Here is a 14,389-nt window from a genome sequence, read left to right as displayed (position 1 = left end):
CAGCAAGACAATACCAAGCCACATTCAGCACATGTTACAACTGCGTGGCCTCGTAAAAAAAAAATGTGCGGGTACTTTCCTGGCCCGCCTGAAGTCCAGACCTGTCTCCCATCGAAAATGTGTGCCGCATTATGAAGCGTAAAATACGACAGCGGAGACCCCGGACTGTTGTACGACTGAAGTTCTACATAAAACAAGAATGGGAAAGAATTCTACTTTTAAAGCTTCAACAATTAATTTCCTCAGTTCCCAAACGTTTATTGAGTGTTGTTAAAAGAAAAGGTGACGTAACACAGTGGTGAACATGCCCTTTCCCAACTACTTTGGCACGTGTTGAAGCCATGAAATTCTAAGTTAATTATTATTTGCAAAAATAATTAAGTTTATGAGTTTGAACATCAAATATCTTGTCTTCTAGTGCATTCAATTGAATATGGGTTGAAAAGGATTTGCAAATCATTGTATTCCTTTTATAATTACATCTAACACAATTTCCCAACTCATATGGAAACAGGGTTTGTAGTTTATTCTCTTGGTTGCTTGATATGTAGGTTATTTGTAAGTCTTTGTACTGTAAATGTTGTTTTGTTATTGTTACTAACCTATAGAAACAGGGCTAGACATAGCATTATTTGAAATGCAACACAATTTAATTTAAAATACATCCAGTCTACAGAGGTTAGATTGTATTTACCGCAGTCCTGTTGCCATTCTCTTTGTGCAGCTAGTGGTGAGCTTGATTCTACTTGAGGCCTGTCATAAATCTTTCAGGAAAAACGCAGCCATTGCTGTATTTCTCACTGCCTAAGTGCCTTTAAATTGGTATCGCTTCTTCTAGTTTGCATTCTAGGCAAACTTGCAAGGCTCAAGAAGGTATAAGTAATTAACATTTAGAGCATTGTACATGCAGTACATGCATTGTTGTATGCTTTGAACATGGGTTTGGCAGTGACAATCAATATATTTGGTGTCCATGTGACTGGACTGCATTTACCTTTCCCCTCTGGCTGTTAAAAATCGACCATTTGGTCCATTTGAGGGCAGAATCACACTATTATTCCCTGGAAACACCCATTAATGGATGGTTTACATGCAACCCCCATCTTTTTTGAAGAAAAATCTGCCCCTTAAATGGAGAACACTGCTTGGCTTTGTTGCACTGTGGAACTGAAGCTCTTCATTTTTTTTCATTTGTCATTTACATCACATGTATTCATCTCGACTATTATGATTTCATGTGCTACAGGGGGTATTTTTTTGTTGTAGTTAGCCCCCATTCATAGATTTCCCATGCGTGAACAAGAGATTGTCCTCCTCATATTTCAGTTTGCTAGTCTTTCTTCCTCATTCCTCCTCAGACAATCAATAGAAACTTGTCCCTGCTCTTGTTTCACCCCATAGGACTTATTCTATACAGAAGATGTCAAAAAAAAAAAAGACAAATTAGGTGTACACAATATCAATACTGGTCCTTCTAATGCCACTTGATTGCTGTTGTGAGGGTGTTGGGGTATGAATATTTGGGGTTTTGGCATCAGCCGCTAAACTAGATCTGACCAGTCTAAGTCAATGAGCAGTGACTACTGGATGAGAGGTGAAACATCTGCTAAGACAAACCAAACAGTCCAGTTGCGATCGATTGAACGCCCTGAGAGCAGAATGACCTGGATGAATGACAACATCCATAGACGTAAGAAGACAAAAACTCTCGACATATAATATAATATGCACCACACAGTTCATATTTAGAGACACAACACAACGATGTGGGAGGGTTTCGCCGTTTTCTCTAACCCACTTAACCACGCTAGTTTAATGTGATTAAAAACCTTCATAAAGAAAATAGTCCTGGCCATGCACTAAAAAATATAAAGCATCAACATGTTATCGTCATTGTGGGCAAAAGGAACACTTCTCCTAAGCATGGGTACAATAAAGACCTGATTTCTATTTCTTTTAAACAGTTTTCTGAGAGAAAAAAAAAATCTATAGCAGTGGTTCTCAAACATATTCCTGTCAAGGAGGACCCACAAAATGTATATTTGGTCACACACTCCCACCTCATATTTTGTTCCAGGGACTCCCCAATATTTGAGTTTGCTTGTGGAAGAGTGTGTGTGTGTGTGTGTGTGTGCGCGTGTGTGTGCGTATGTGTGGGTGTGTGTGTACTTACATGTTGCGGCTAATAGTGTTCTATCTATACCTGTCGTTATTTATACTTTCTGAAAAAGTTATGTGGTAATGTTCATCAGTCAACTCATTGGTGTCAATTTTCAATCCATCACGATAAAAAAAATTATATTAAAATCAAATTACAGGATGCTATTTATGTTGTTAAATCATTTTCTTCAACTGATGCAAATAATGTGGTTTATTTATTTTTTTACATATGTAAAGATTTACAAAAATACAAATAATTACTCTTCTGAAATCTAGTGGACACATTTAGAACAGCGGTTTCTTTCATTCAAAAATTTCGACTCATTTTTATACTTGGCAAACTCATCCCGCGGGCCGGATAAAATCTGTTCGCTGGCCGGACGTTTGACACCCCTGCTCTATGACTTAGTGCCAGACTTCTTTTGTTTGTTTGATATTGTCATTACTGCCACAAGTGGTGCAAAAGTGTATTACACCTAAGTACAGCCACGGCCCATACGGGACTACAGCTGAGAAACAGATATTTTTTGGCAGCCCTCTAGGGGACATTTGCAGCCCAACAATGGTTGAGAAACACTGCATTAAAGTGTTCCTATGTCTTGTACTAAAAAAATATGTAATTGAATCAGGGCTCTATTTTAGTGGATGTTTAAAACAGTATACATCTTAGTACATGCTGGTATTAAGCTACTGACAAAAGGGATAGGCGTAGACGTCTAAAACTATAACGAGGTCAGAGTTGAATGACACGCCACTACTAATCTTTCAGTCTTTTGTTTACATCCAACATCACAGTCGTTGGTCACACTGGATGCTGAAAGCTGTCATTGTCTGAAAAAGAGGCATAACGATCCATTTTTCCATGTAACTGCTCGGTAATATAGGTGGATGCAGATAGGACAATGGTAGGAATTCTTTAGAATAGTGGAATGGGGACACTGTCTGTGTGATTAGGGTTCTATTGTTTGACTCCCTCGTCTAGAAAATGCTCCTTGTCTGTTTAAAGACACAGGCGGGTAGCGCTGAGGGGGGATGTTTGGATGGGGGAGGAGGCAGGGTGTGCAGCATCACTGCTCAGCCGTATCCAAACAGAGAGGAGGTACCTCATACACCTCATACCAGGCGACAGGAAAGCAGGATTATTGTTGCCTCTATTTGGATTATCCATCCTTGTACATTTTGTCTTCATACCTTCATTCTCCAGATGAATTAGACGGAATAAGAGGAACATGTTCATTGTGAAGGCGCAGAGGATGAGGGATGCTATATTCATAAAGTGATGAACATTTAATAACCCGCTGATTTAATGCGAGGACGTGGTTATTCCCTGCACTGCAGCGTTGGAAGCTTGCGCTCGGATAATAGCTGAAGGAAAATGTAGTTTTTTTAAAGGGAGCAAGTGGATGTGGACGGTAGCTGAAGTGCATGTGGGGTGGGGGCGTGGGGGGGCAAGGTAGCTGAGAATGGGAGCCAACGAATCCTTGGAGCAAGGACAGACCTCATGTCCTACTCAAGAACACATGTAAGTGTCCGTTTAAAATGATTTCCTGTTATATACTTGATTATAACCCTTACATATTACCTTGGAAAAAAAACAGACAGCAGCTTTAGCTCTGCTGTCATGTGTATGTTTTATTCATCGCTTTGAATCAGCCTTCCATGCATCAATAATCCGAACGGTGATGCGTAGTGAAGTAATTTCATATTGTCGTGTACCTTCTATTTCTAGCAAATGAATAATGGAGAGCTGTTTATTTTGTAGTGAAGTACCCCGCTGTAGCCGTCCGAGCATGTGGTCTTTGTTGTCGTAATGTTGTTGTGGTGTAGATGAAGGCATGTGAGCACATGCGCAGGCACGTGCAAGCACTATACTGGATCACTGTGCCGTTTCATTTATGTCAGACTGGAAGCCAGATGGAGTCAATGAGTTCAACCTGGTGGTGGGATGTTTGGTTGGGTTAAGGGCGACTTCATTGTCATGCTGGGAGCAGGAGCCAGTGTTAAAATGGAGCACCGTGTGCAGCAAAATGACTGGATGAGAGAGTTAGAGACAGGCCAAGAGTGCTCCACTTTGTTTTATTTATAGCTCAGACATACAGCTGCGAGGACTTGTGTGTGTGTGTGTGTGTGTGTGTGTGTGTGTGTGTGTGTGTGTGTGTGTGTGGAGAGAGAGATGAGTGAGATAGGAGATGATGTTATTAATGTAGAAATAATGTTTTTGTACAAGAAGGATTTGGTAAAGACTTTTATTCAGACCTTGTTGCTTGATTGAGTGAATTTTTTTATTACCGGCAGTGTGCGTAAAATCACACATTCTTTTACTCTGCTCATTAGCTAATTGTTCGCCTTCAGAAAGCCACTAGTTAGTAAGACTGATGATTTGATGTGCTATCATTATCAAAAGGCATATAACACAATTGTTTTCAATGCGCCATATGACTGCTGTCAATAATTTCAGATTGATCGAGATAGGTCATGTGATGATCTCATGCTTACATTTTGAAAGCCAGGCGTTCCTTTGTATTAGCATAGTGCGGAACACGTGACATCTGTAAAGAACATTAATCGTAGCTTGTAAAAACAAAAGAGGCTGTTTTCCCAGAAAGTGCATGTCCCATGACATCACACATACCCATACAGCTCACTGAACAGGGTAATAACAATATAAGCGCTCCCTCTGCTGGTCGTTATAGGTCAAACACATAATAATAATGACAAATACTGAAGACATAACCAGTAACTGTTTGTAAATCTTGAGTATCATGCATTGCAATGTGAACTTTGTATATGTATGTATATATGTGTGTTTGTTTATGTATATGTGTGTGTGTGTGTGTGTGTGTGTGTGTGTATATATATATATATATATATATGTATCTATATCTGTGTGTGTGTGTGTGTGTGTGTATAACGTCCATGCATTTCTCACCTAGGTCTTTAGTGATGTCCTACTTAGTCCGACTTCACTTCTCAAAATACCGTAATTTATGTCACCACATGGACACGGCTGGAGATACTATACAGAAACACACTTGCACACTACTTCGTATTGAATTCCCTAAACAGTGTACAAAACAATCTATTTTTGGACGCAATTAACATTCAATAAACCCGTTACAGCAATTAAAACATATCTTACATGGTACTGTCAAAATTAAAAGAATTGTACTTTGCATAAAACAAATGAAACATGAAAAAGTTAAGAAATAAAATATTTGAACTCACAATTTGTAGCCGTGTAAGCCAGTGGTACTGCTCGTAGTAGTCAGTTGTTTCGTGTAAGAGTCGCGGGCCGACCATTTCACCATTTCGCTGCTGTTGTCGGCCGACCTCGTCTCACAAGATGTACTTTCTCTTAAGTATCTTTTTTGAAAATGGCCTTACAAAGAAAGAGCGCAAAATGTTGATTAGGTGGCACATATGTATTTGCGAGTACAGGTGAGTTTTCTGTGACTTTCTATGGCTTGTATGGCTCCAATGCCACTACCTGTTTTCGCAACTTGTGAGTCCAAGTGTGTATCCAATCAGAGCGTAAGGCCAGCTATAAGGCCTTAGTGACAAGAACTCGTGATCTGTTTGGCTATGGCAATTGTCTATCAACCGTATGCGTCCGTTTACTTACAGTGCACATACGCCCGCATTGTTGATTCTGAAGGCCCCGGGCGAATTTGGTACAGCATGGGAACATAAGCTAGCTGCATTTTGATTGGATACAAACTCTTACTTAAAAACAACAGCACTGGACAGAGCATAATATGACATGAAGAGAATATAAATACTTTTAGATATTTGGGGAAAATAAATAAAAAATATTTATTTTAATTATGATCATGTGTGTGTGTGTGTGTGTGTGTGTGTATGTATGTAAGTACATGTATGTATATATATATATATATATATATATATATATATATATATATATATATATATATATATATATGTGTGTGTATATTTATATATTAATATGTGTGTATATATGTATGTATATGTATTTATATGTTTGTATGTATTATGCTGTATACATATTATCTACACAAGTCTTAATTTTAGGACAGTAAAAATAATGGGGTGTATATGTTTTTTTTTTAATGATCTTAATAAATACAAACACATTCAAGCTACCGCTTACTTCCCTATCATGTGGGGTCACTACATGGAAAAAAGCACTCTCTATATACATTTTTGGTGTTTTATCAAGCAGTTTATAACTTTTAACAAGGCTGATATATAGCAGTAATAATGTATTGCCATATGTTGAACGGTAGCATGTTGTAATATTCATACATACTGTATATATCAATCAATCAATCAATGTTTACTTATATAGCCCTAAATCACTAGTGTCTCAAAGGGCTGCACAAACCACCACGACATCCTCGGTAGGCCCACATAAGGGCAAGGAAAACTCACACCCAGTGGGACATCTTGTCTATACAAAGTAGAAAGGTGATGCAGGGAAGATAAAGATAGCAATGGTTGGATGGGGGGATGGATAGTATATAAGGGAAAACCAAGGAAATGTATTTAGAGGTGCAGTGAAATTGGATTTGTTAAGTGACTGACAGACAGATGTGGTTTGGAAAGATTTTGAGTACAAGTCACTCGAGCTAATCAATTGTGAAGAGCTGTAGCAGGCAGCCATTCATTCTTTTCGTCCTCTTTCTCTTTGGAATAATGACACAAATCAGAGAGTAAAATACTCTATTGGATCATCACTGATTCCCATAAGAATACCGTACTTTAGTTCTCCATCCATCGCTGTGAAAGCTGTTAAGGCTGTGTTGTTGGCCAGGGACTCGGTCTCATCTGTCTGTTCAAAATGCAGCACCTCCCACCACAGAGCGTCTGTCTCCAGGCAGGCCTTCTCCACTCTCAGCATTGGCTGCTGCTCTCTTTGTTTAGGTTAGCCCTCGTGCTCTGGATCACTGTTTACTCACAGACTGCCTTTCCCATCTATTTTCTCTCTCCATGTTTTGTCTGCTATCCTTCAACCAGAGATGGCACAGCTTTTCGAAATACGTTTTCAGATTTTTAGAAAGCAGGTCATTAGGATCCAACTATTATGACTTTTGGATGGTATATGTATTCTATGTAAGCACACAATTTTGCTGAATTCAAATGTTTGATCAAATAGAAGATGCCCACCAACATAATACAATATTATGCATTTTCATGAAGTGAAGTGAAGTGAATTATATTTATATAGCACTTTTCTCTAGTGACTCAAAGTGCTTTACATAGTGAAACCCAATATCTAAGTTACATTTAAACCAGTGTGGGTGGCACTGGGAGCAGGTGGGTAAAGTGTCTTGCCCAAGGACACAACGGCAGTGACTAGTATGGCGGAAGCGGGAATCGAACCTGCAACCCTCAAGTTGCTGGCACAGCTGCTCTACCAACCGAGCTAGGACAAACAAAAATGCAGATGTCATCATTTTATATTGATATAATGTAACGCATGCATATCCCAGAACTTTGCCAGTTTGGCTGTCCTACATTGCCTTCTAGTGTTCCCAGACGCAATTTTCACACAATAATGAAACATATGGCGGGGAGTCTAGTTACCATAGCAACATCAGTCATGTTGTCATGGGGAAAATGTCTTCTGACGGGGAAAATGTCTTCTGTCAGAACATAAAGCAATGAAATGAGCTCCAATGCTCTATCCATCCATCCATTTTCTACCGCTGATTCCCTTTGGGGGCGCTGATGCCTATCTCACCTAAAATCGGGCGGAAGGCGGGGTACACCCTGAGCAAGTTGCCACCTCATCACAGGCCAATGCACTATAATTATTATTTTATTTATTTCAGGTATTCTCCATTTCTTGAATTCATATATGTACAATACATCCATCCATTTACTACCGCTTGTCCCTTTTGGGGTTGCGGGGTGAGGGGCTGAAGCCTACATCAGGATTCATAAATTATTTTCTGTAGTAATATTGCATTTGCTTTCTTTATATGTATTGTCCTTTTGATAGTATTCACATACTGTTACATGCACTTTGACATACAGTACAGTGTATTGTCATTGTACGATCTGTCATTTATCATTATATATTTGATTCCATCATTTGCTTATTAGTTAGATGTGTGGAGTCCCAGAATTCACTCTGGACGTGTTGCCAATTGTTTTTAAATGCAATGTATTTAATGAATAGGTTCAAAAAGTGCTTGTGTATGAAAATGGACCTGAATGGGGAGAAAGTCGATAAAGAGAGGGAGGCTGAGAGAAGGGAGAGAGTGCGCACAGTCTGCAGGCAGTAAGCCTCTGCAGTCTGGCTCATTTAGAATTGAAGCCATGTTTTGCTCCTGACCGATGACTATGGATGACTAAAATGAGCGATAAGGAATAAGGAAATAATTGATGAGATTGATGAACATCAGGAAGAAAGCTGAATTTTGAAAAGGGAGCAGTGAAAAGAGAAGAGTCTTGTCTTGGAAGAGACTGTGGGCGTCTACCTGTGTGTCAGACACTAGCATTGTAGCTGCTGGCCGTTATGGCTGTGAGTGCGTGGCAGGCTCTGTCTCCACTGCAGTGGGCTCGCTGGGGCTGGGACAGTCTGCTGGGAGGGGCGGCAGGCAGTCCAGACTTGGATCCGGCCTTTGGCCGTCTGTCCTGGAGCTCAAGTCATGACAACATGATTAAGACTGCAGGGGAGCTGGTCAGACAGAGGTGAGACAGGATGCAATGTGCTCACTATTGAAAAAGACACTGTTGATCACTAAAGCATTGATTCTAATGTACAACTCATTTTTGTGCTGTGTCTGTTGCTGTGGAAGAATCGATTTAATTGAATTTGCTTTAGATTGGTTTATTTTATATCAATACATCTTGTTGTCTCAAGTGGTGGATTATACATACCTAGGTCTTCCTACTTAAAATTGTCACAGAAAGACATTCTCCCTGTTTAGTGGCGGAAACTCTATACCAAGGTGATGTCAGAATGATTCATAGCAGCCTTGACTAAGTAACCATCCTCCTGTCTTATGTTATAGGAGTTCTGACTCTGATGGAGCATTCGAGACTCCTGAATCCACAACTCCAGTGAAGGCTCCCGCAGATCTACAGAGCCAGTTACAAACTACTGATGACAAAGGTAAGTCTTCTCGGAAACTCGGCATCATGTCAGACAAAGAACAGATCAAAGGGAATCCGGTTGCACCACCCAGTGGAATTAAGGAGAATATCGCTATGTCATGCTGCATCATCATGACACATGGGCGTTGGGATTTATTTTCTCTCCATCCAATTTATAGCTTGGTGGATTGATTGTGATTAGGAATTTTCTCCTGCTACGACCTTCATGTCCAATTGACATGATGCTCAAACGTGCATTGTGCCATTTAACTGTGATGGGACCTGGATTTTTTTCTTCCAAATTATAGATTTGCTTCTTTGTTTACCCCCACTCCTCATAAATAGCAAACACTACAAATCATATATTGAGATTCAATTTGAAACTGAAAGGAAAGTTTGCTATCACACAGATGCAGTTCAACAGAATTGAGGGCTCTCATTTTCGTCCACCTGGACACAATATAATCAGTGTTTTATATACAGTACATATGCAATGTAGCAACAGGGACATTCATAATAACATGTCATATTTATGTACTTTGGTCAATTTAAGCATACGGCGGCGCATTTATTTCACAGACACATCACATTCGCTATTTCCTTCGACAACAACTAACGCTAGGGATGTAAGGATATCAAAATCTCGCTGTAATATATTATCACGGTCTTAAGGCCGTATGACATTATTGTGGAATTTTCAAAAATAAAAAAACTTGGTAAAAATGCCATAATGTGTAAAATTAAATTGCAGGAATGTTTAGAATAAACACACTAACTGTAATTAAAGACAAACATAATTCTCAAATGTTGTAATCATATTACTCACTACAAACATGTATTTTTAAGTGCAAAGAACTGTGCTGAAACATCCAGCTTCAAGCAAATATCTGACCATTTAACTTTCAATAATGTACAGTAAATACCTCAAAAAAGATGTTTAGCTTCAGTGGCTTCAAATATCTTTACCGGGTGATGGTTTATCAAGTAGCTTCTCATATTTCCTGCCGTGTGCAGAGTGTGCAAAGATAAGTTATGAAAAGACAAAGAAGAAATAATTCAGGGGTCCCCAAACTACGGCCCTTGGGCCAATTACAGCCTGCTAGCGTCCACAATTTGGCTCGCAGGACGTCCCAAGTGTAAAAAAAACAACATATACTTTTATGTTATTATTATTTTTTTAATCTTTCTTGTCCAGCCGCTCAGGCAAATAATATTGTCGATGTCGATCCCCAAAACTGCTTTACAGATATACCTTCTCTCGCTGCCTTATTTATATTTGACTTTAATATATATTTGGATTTATTTAGTGTTTGCCACAGCCGGACCACAGCAGGAGAGAAGAGGAAGAAAACAAGACAAAAAAAAAAAAAAAAAAAAAAAAAATTATATATATATATATATATATATAATATAAGTATATATATGTATATATATATATATATATATATATATATATATATATATATATATAAAAATACACACACACACACAAATAGATAACCTACACACATACAAAGATAGCCCGGCCCCTAGCCAAATTGTTTTAACCCAATGTGGCTCTGGAGTCAAAAAGTTTGGGACCCCTAAAATAAACAATGGCATACCTACCGGCATAATCTCTCATCAAATGTTTTCTCCGTACACCACCAACAACGTAAAATTGCCAATATGGAAGGAGAAATTACAAAATATAAAACTACATGATTGGTTGATCCGGAAACACCCAGGCCGCAGCTGGACCATTTTCTGTCATTTGATTTGCACAAGTGGTTGCTAGGCAGAATTTTGTGTAGCATGATCATTTTTACCCCAATGCCTATTGAAGAAACTACGGATAAAAACAGCATGTCCGCCCAAAACAACACAATTAGCATTCTGAGTCTTATCTTTACTAGTACAAATTTATTTTGCAAGATTTACTGTTCTGTAATAAATACAAAATGTATCATAAGGAACAAATCCAGCAAAGTTGCAAAATAATGCAATTCCAAGGCTTGGAAGTTGCATTGACACTAATTAATAATTGATTTCAAACATATTAGCTGGTGGAATCAAACAGCAGAATTAACATTTCCATGTTGCTCTTCTGTTGATCTTTTACAGCAGAAGATAACTTAGTGAAGGATTCATCATCTGACTTGACTTCTGATCTGCTCTGCCATTCCACATCTACTGTTTTCGACGAGGACAGGCCAATTGCTGCCAGCGGCGCATACAACATTGAACCTCTTGCCTCAGAGTCAACAAGTCAACCTCTGACGCGTTCCCTCAGCCTCCAGGGAGGAGAACTTGACACATCTGGCTTGCCAGATGGATCCGTAACAAAGGGCTTCCGTCCACATTCGGAATCCTTCAGCGTTGGCACAGAGAGTGCCCCGGGGACACTTCGCAGACCTAAAAAAGCCCGTCCTGGATCTGTGAAAAAGAAACCTCTCCTGAGACAGAACTCTAACCCGGAGAGGCCAAGTTCTACTAGTAGCACCCCAGAGCTTATTAAGCGAGTGAAGCCACAAGCTGTTACTCAGGAGTTAGAAGAAGGTGACTCTCCTCGCACAAGTCCTACAGGAACCCTCAGGAACACTAGAAAGTGCTGTGTGGAAACCTCTCCTCCGCCCGTACCAGAAGAAAATAGTAACACAGAACCAGAGGGAAGCCTTGCAGCTCCTGCCTTACCTTTGTGCCAGGAGGAAAAACCTCTCCCTTCTAGTCCTCCTCTCAAAGAAGACCTCCCACTCCCTCCTAGTACATCTTACAAATGGGATCCAGATAATTTTGACAGCATAGACCCTTTCAAGACTGGAGGGAGTAAAATTGCAAATTCACCGGTTCTGGGTCGTAAAAGTCCTGCGTCTGCCCTAATTGCTTCCTTCCCAGAAAGTCCTCCGATCGCTGCTGTGAGGCAACCTTCTCTTTCAGCTACAACTGAAGAACCACCTTTCGACCCTGAAGAGCAACCCATTGTACCCAAACGTGAGTCAGTGAGGCTGGAGTTTGATTACGCAGAGGAGAATAGCGAGGCATCCTACACAGGTTCTTCTCCGCCTAAGAAAGTGGGTAAGAAGCCTGGTGTCAAGATGCCTCTGAGGAAGCCAAAGTTGGGGTTAAAGAAGGCTCATCCAGCCCAGATCGAACAAATGGACAACCTAAAATCAGCACATAATGGCAACGTGGAAGAAATGCCTATTTCCAAAAGTTCTTACAACTTTGAATCGGATAAGTGGGATGACCCAAATTTTAATCCGTTTTCAACAAAGACGCACATTTCGAGCTCTCCCAAAGCAACCGAATCTTCTTACAGTTTTGACCCTGATAACTCCATAGACCCTTTTAAATCCTCCAAAAAGATGGCTTGCTCTCCTCCCAAGGCCTCTGCCTCTTTTGATTTGTCATCTAATGAAGATGTGGAAAATGACAACGACAACATCGGGGAACTAGAAGATCAAAATCAGAACAAACCTGCCAAAAAAAAGAAGACTCCTATTAAATCGTAAGTTTGTTGTCGTCACATTCATTGGTCACTGTCCACCTTGGCAAATTAGGGAATGGGCATATTAAACAATCAGTTGATTTTATTGTAAACTGTTGACAATTTGTGACCAGTGGAATTTGAGGTAAAATAGAGTGCAACTAGTAGAGGTGCTGTTGACTTAGTCCAGGTGGTTTGTTGTTAATGAACAAAATGTCAGTTAAGACATGACATTACAGTACAGTATTCTGCTATCATGTTCTGGTTGATAGTCCACAATTACAGAATGTTTAGAAGGCTGATTATTACACTTTATTAGGAAATAGAGAAAGTTAAGTCATTATCATGCAGCGAAAAAATACCATTAAGTCATACAACACGCAATGTACAGAATATCAGAAGCATTTATTCAGTTAGATATATCACATCACATATTACAGTACCAAACATCAAGGACAATCAAACCATGATTGTAAAGATCCACATTTTGTGTTATTGATGCACAAAACTGGTATCTGAACATGGAAGTGTAGCTCCTCTCTGAATGCAAGTGCTCCTACAGCAGGAATACAAATACTGTACTCTTACAAAATCTGGCAAGACACTAACACACCACAGGTAATTTCTTTACTGTCCTTAAAAGCGTGTTTATGTCATCCAAAGAGGTTCATTAGGTCTTCAAAAAAATTATGCAATTTTCTTATTCCTATAACTGTTCGAGGAAGGCAACAGTTGTGGCCAAAACCGTCAGGTACGGAAATACACACAGGTCTGGCCATAAGAAATACAAAATTGTGTTTGTCAGTTTTGTGTTGAACTGTTTAATATAGTATGTTTTAAAAAAACATTTAATTAAAGCAAACTAATTGTCCCAGTTATGGTATTAAAATCTTGAAAATGTTCTTTCCAGGATACAGTTATTAATGAAGAAAAATTATATCTGTCATTAATCGCGTCTAATTTTGAGTTGAAAATGCGATTAATCAGTTAAATATTTTAACCACTTGACAGTCATACTGTTTTCCAAAATAGACCAAGGAAATCCGCGCCTATGCCTGTTTAAAACCTTTGTTTGTTTGTATTTGTATGTGGTTACCTCTCTATTACGTCAGTGTCTTGTGTCTGTCTCTCTGTCACTTTGTGTATTCTCATATGTCACAGGAAGTCCCGAGGTCTGTCCACTCTATGTTGTTTGTTGTAAGTACAGGGACAATGCAAATATTCACCATGTTATACCCTCACTCCCATTTGGATACCTGTAAACCAGCATGTCATTTTATTTTTATTTGTCATCATTAACACTTTAACTTTAATTTCCAAACACCTAAGTGTATGACAAACTACTTATATTACTTCCAACCCATCTTTACAATATTACACTAAACAATTTTATCTCCATTTTTCTTCCAATAAAAACTATTTCTCCCTGAATAAGTCAGTTTGAGACTCTAAATTTGATGGTGTCGTGGGAAAAAGTGAGTCGTTGGTTGTCTGTGTCTGACTTGGAACCAGTCCAGTCTGATCTAAAGTCAGCTGGGATAGGCTCTACCCTGATCAGGATAAGTAGATAAATAGATACTTTATTCATTTCCAAAGAGAAATTCACAGTGGTAGAAAACACAAACAAAAATGCATGGAATTAATTAGAACTGCTAATACTATTACTTCATTAAATAATCA

General features: G+C 39.1%; 1 protein-coding gene across 19 annotated transcripts in view; it reads left to right on the top strand.

The window, feature by feature from the left end:
* tacc2 (transforming, acidic coiled-coil containing protein 2) overlaps positions 1 to 14,389 on the top strand; it is a 103,702-nt gene that overhangs the window by 59,867 nt on the left and 29,446 nt on the right. For 17 of the 19 annotated variants that reach the window (XM_061910523.1, XM_061910525.1, XM_061910519.1 and 14 more), the window contains 2 exons: positions 9,162 to 9,262; positions 11,347 to 12,730. In XM_061910523.1, the coding sequence (XP_061766507.1) occupies positions 9,162 to 9,262; positions 11,347 to 12,730 (1,485 nt within the window). The remainder of the gene's footprint in view (positions 1 to 9,161; positions 9,263 to 11,346; positions 12,731 to 14,389) is intronic. The other 2 variants (XM_061910524.1, XM_061910513.1) reach the window with 1 other exon arrangement.

The sequence above is a fragment of the Nerophis ophidion genome, linkage group LG09 (genome assembly GCF_033978795.1).
Source record: "Nerophis ophidion isolate RoL-2023_Sa linkage group LG09, RoL_Noph_v1.0, whole genome shotgun sequence".
NCBI classification, from domain to species: domain Eukaryota; kingdom Metazoa; phylum Chordata; class Actinopteri; order Syngnathiformes; family Syngnathidae; genus Nerophis; species Nerophis ophidion.
This window is presented reverse-complemented; position numbering and strand designations above follow the sequence as displayed.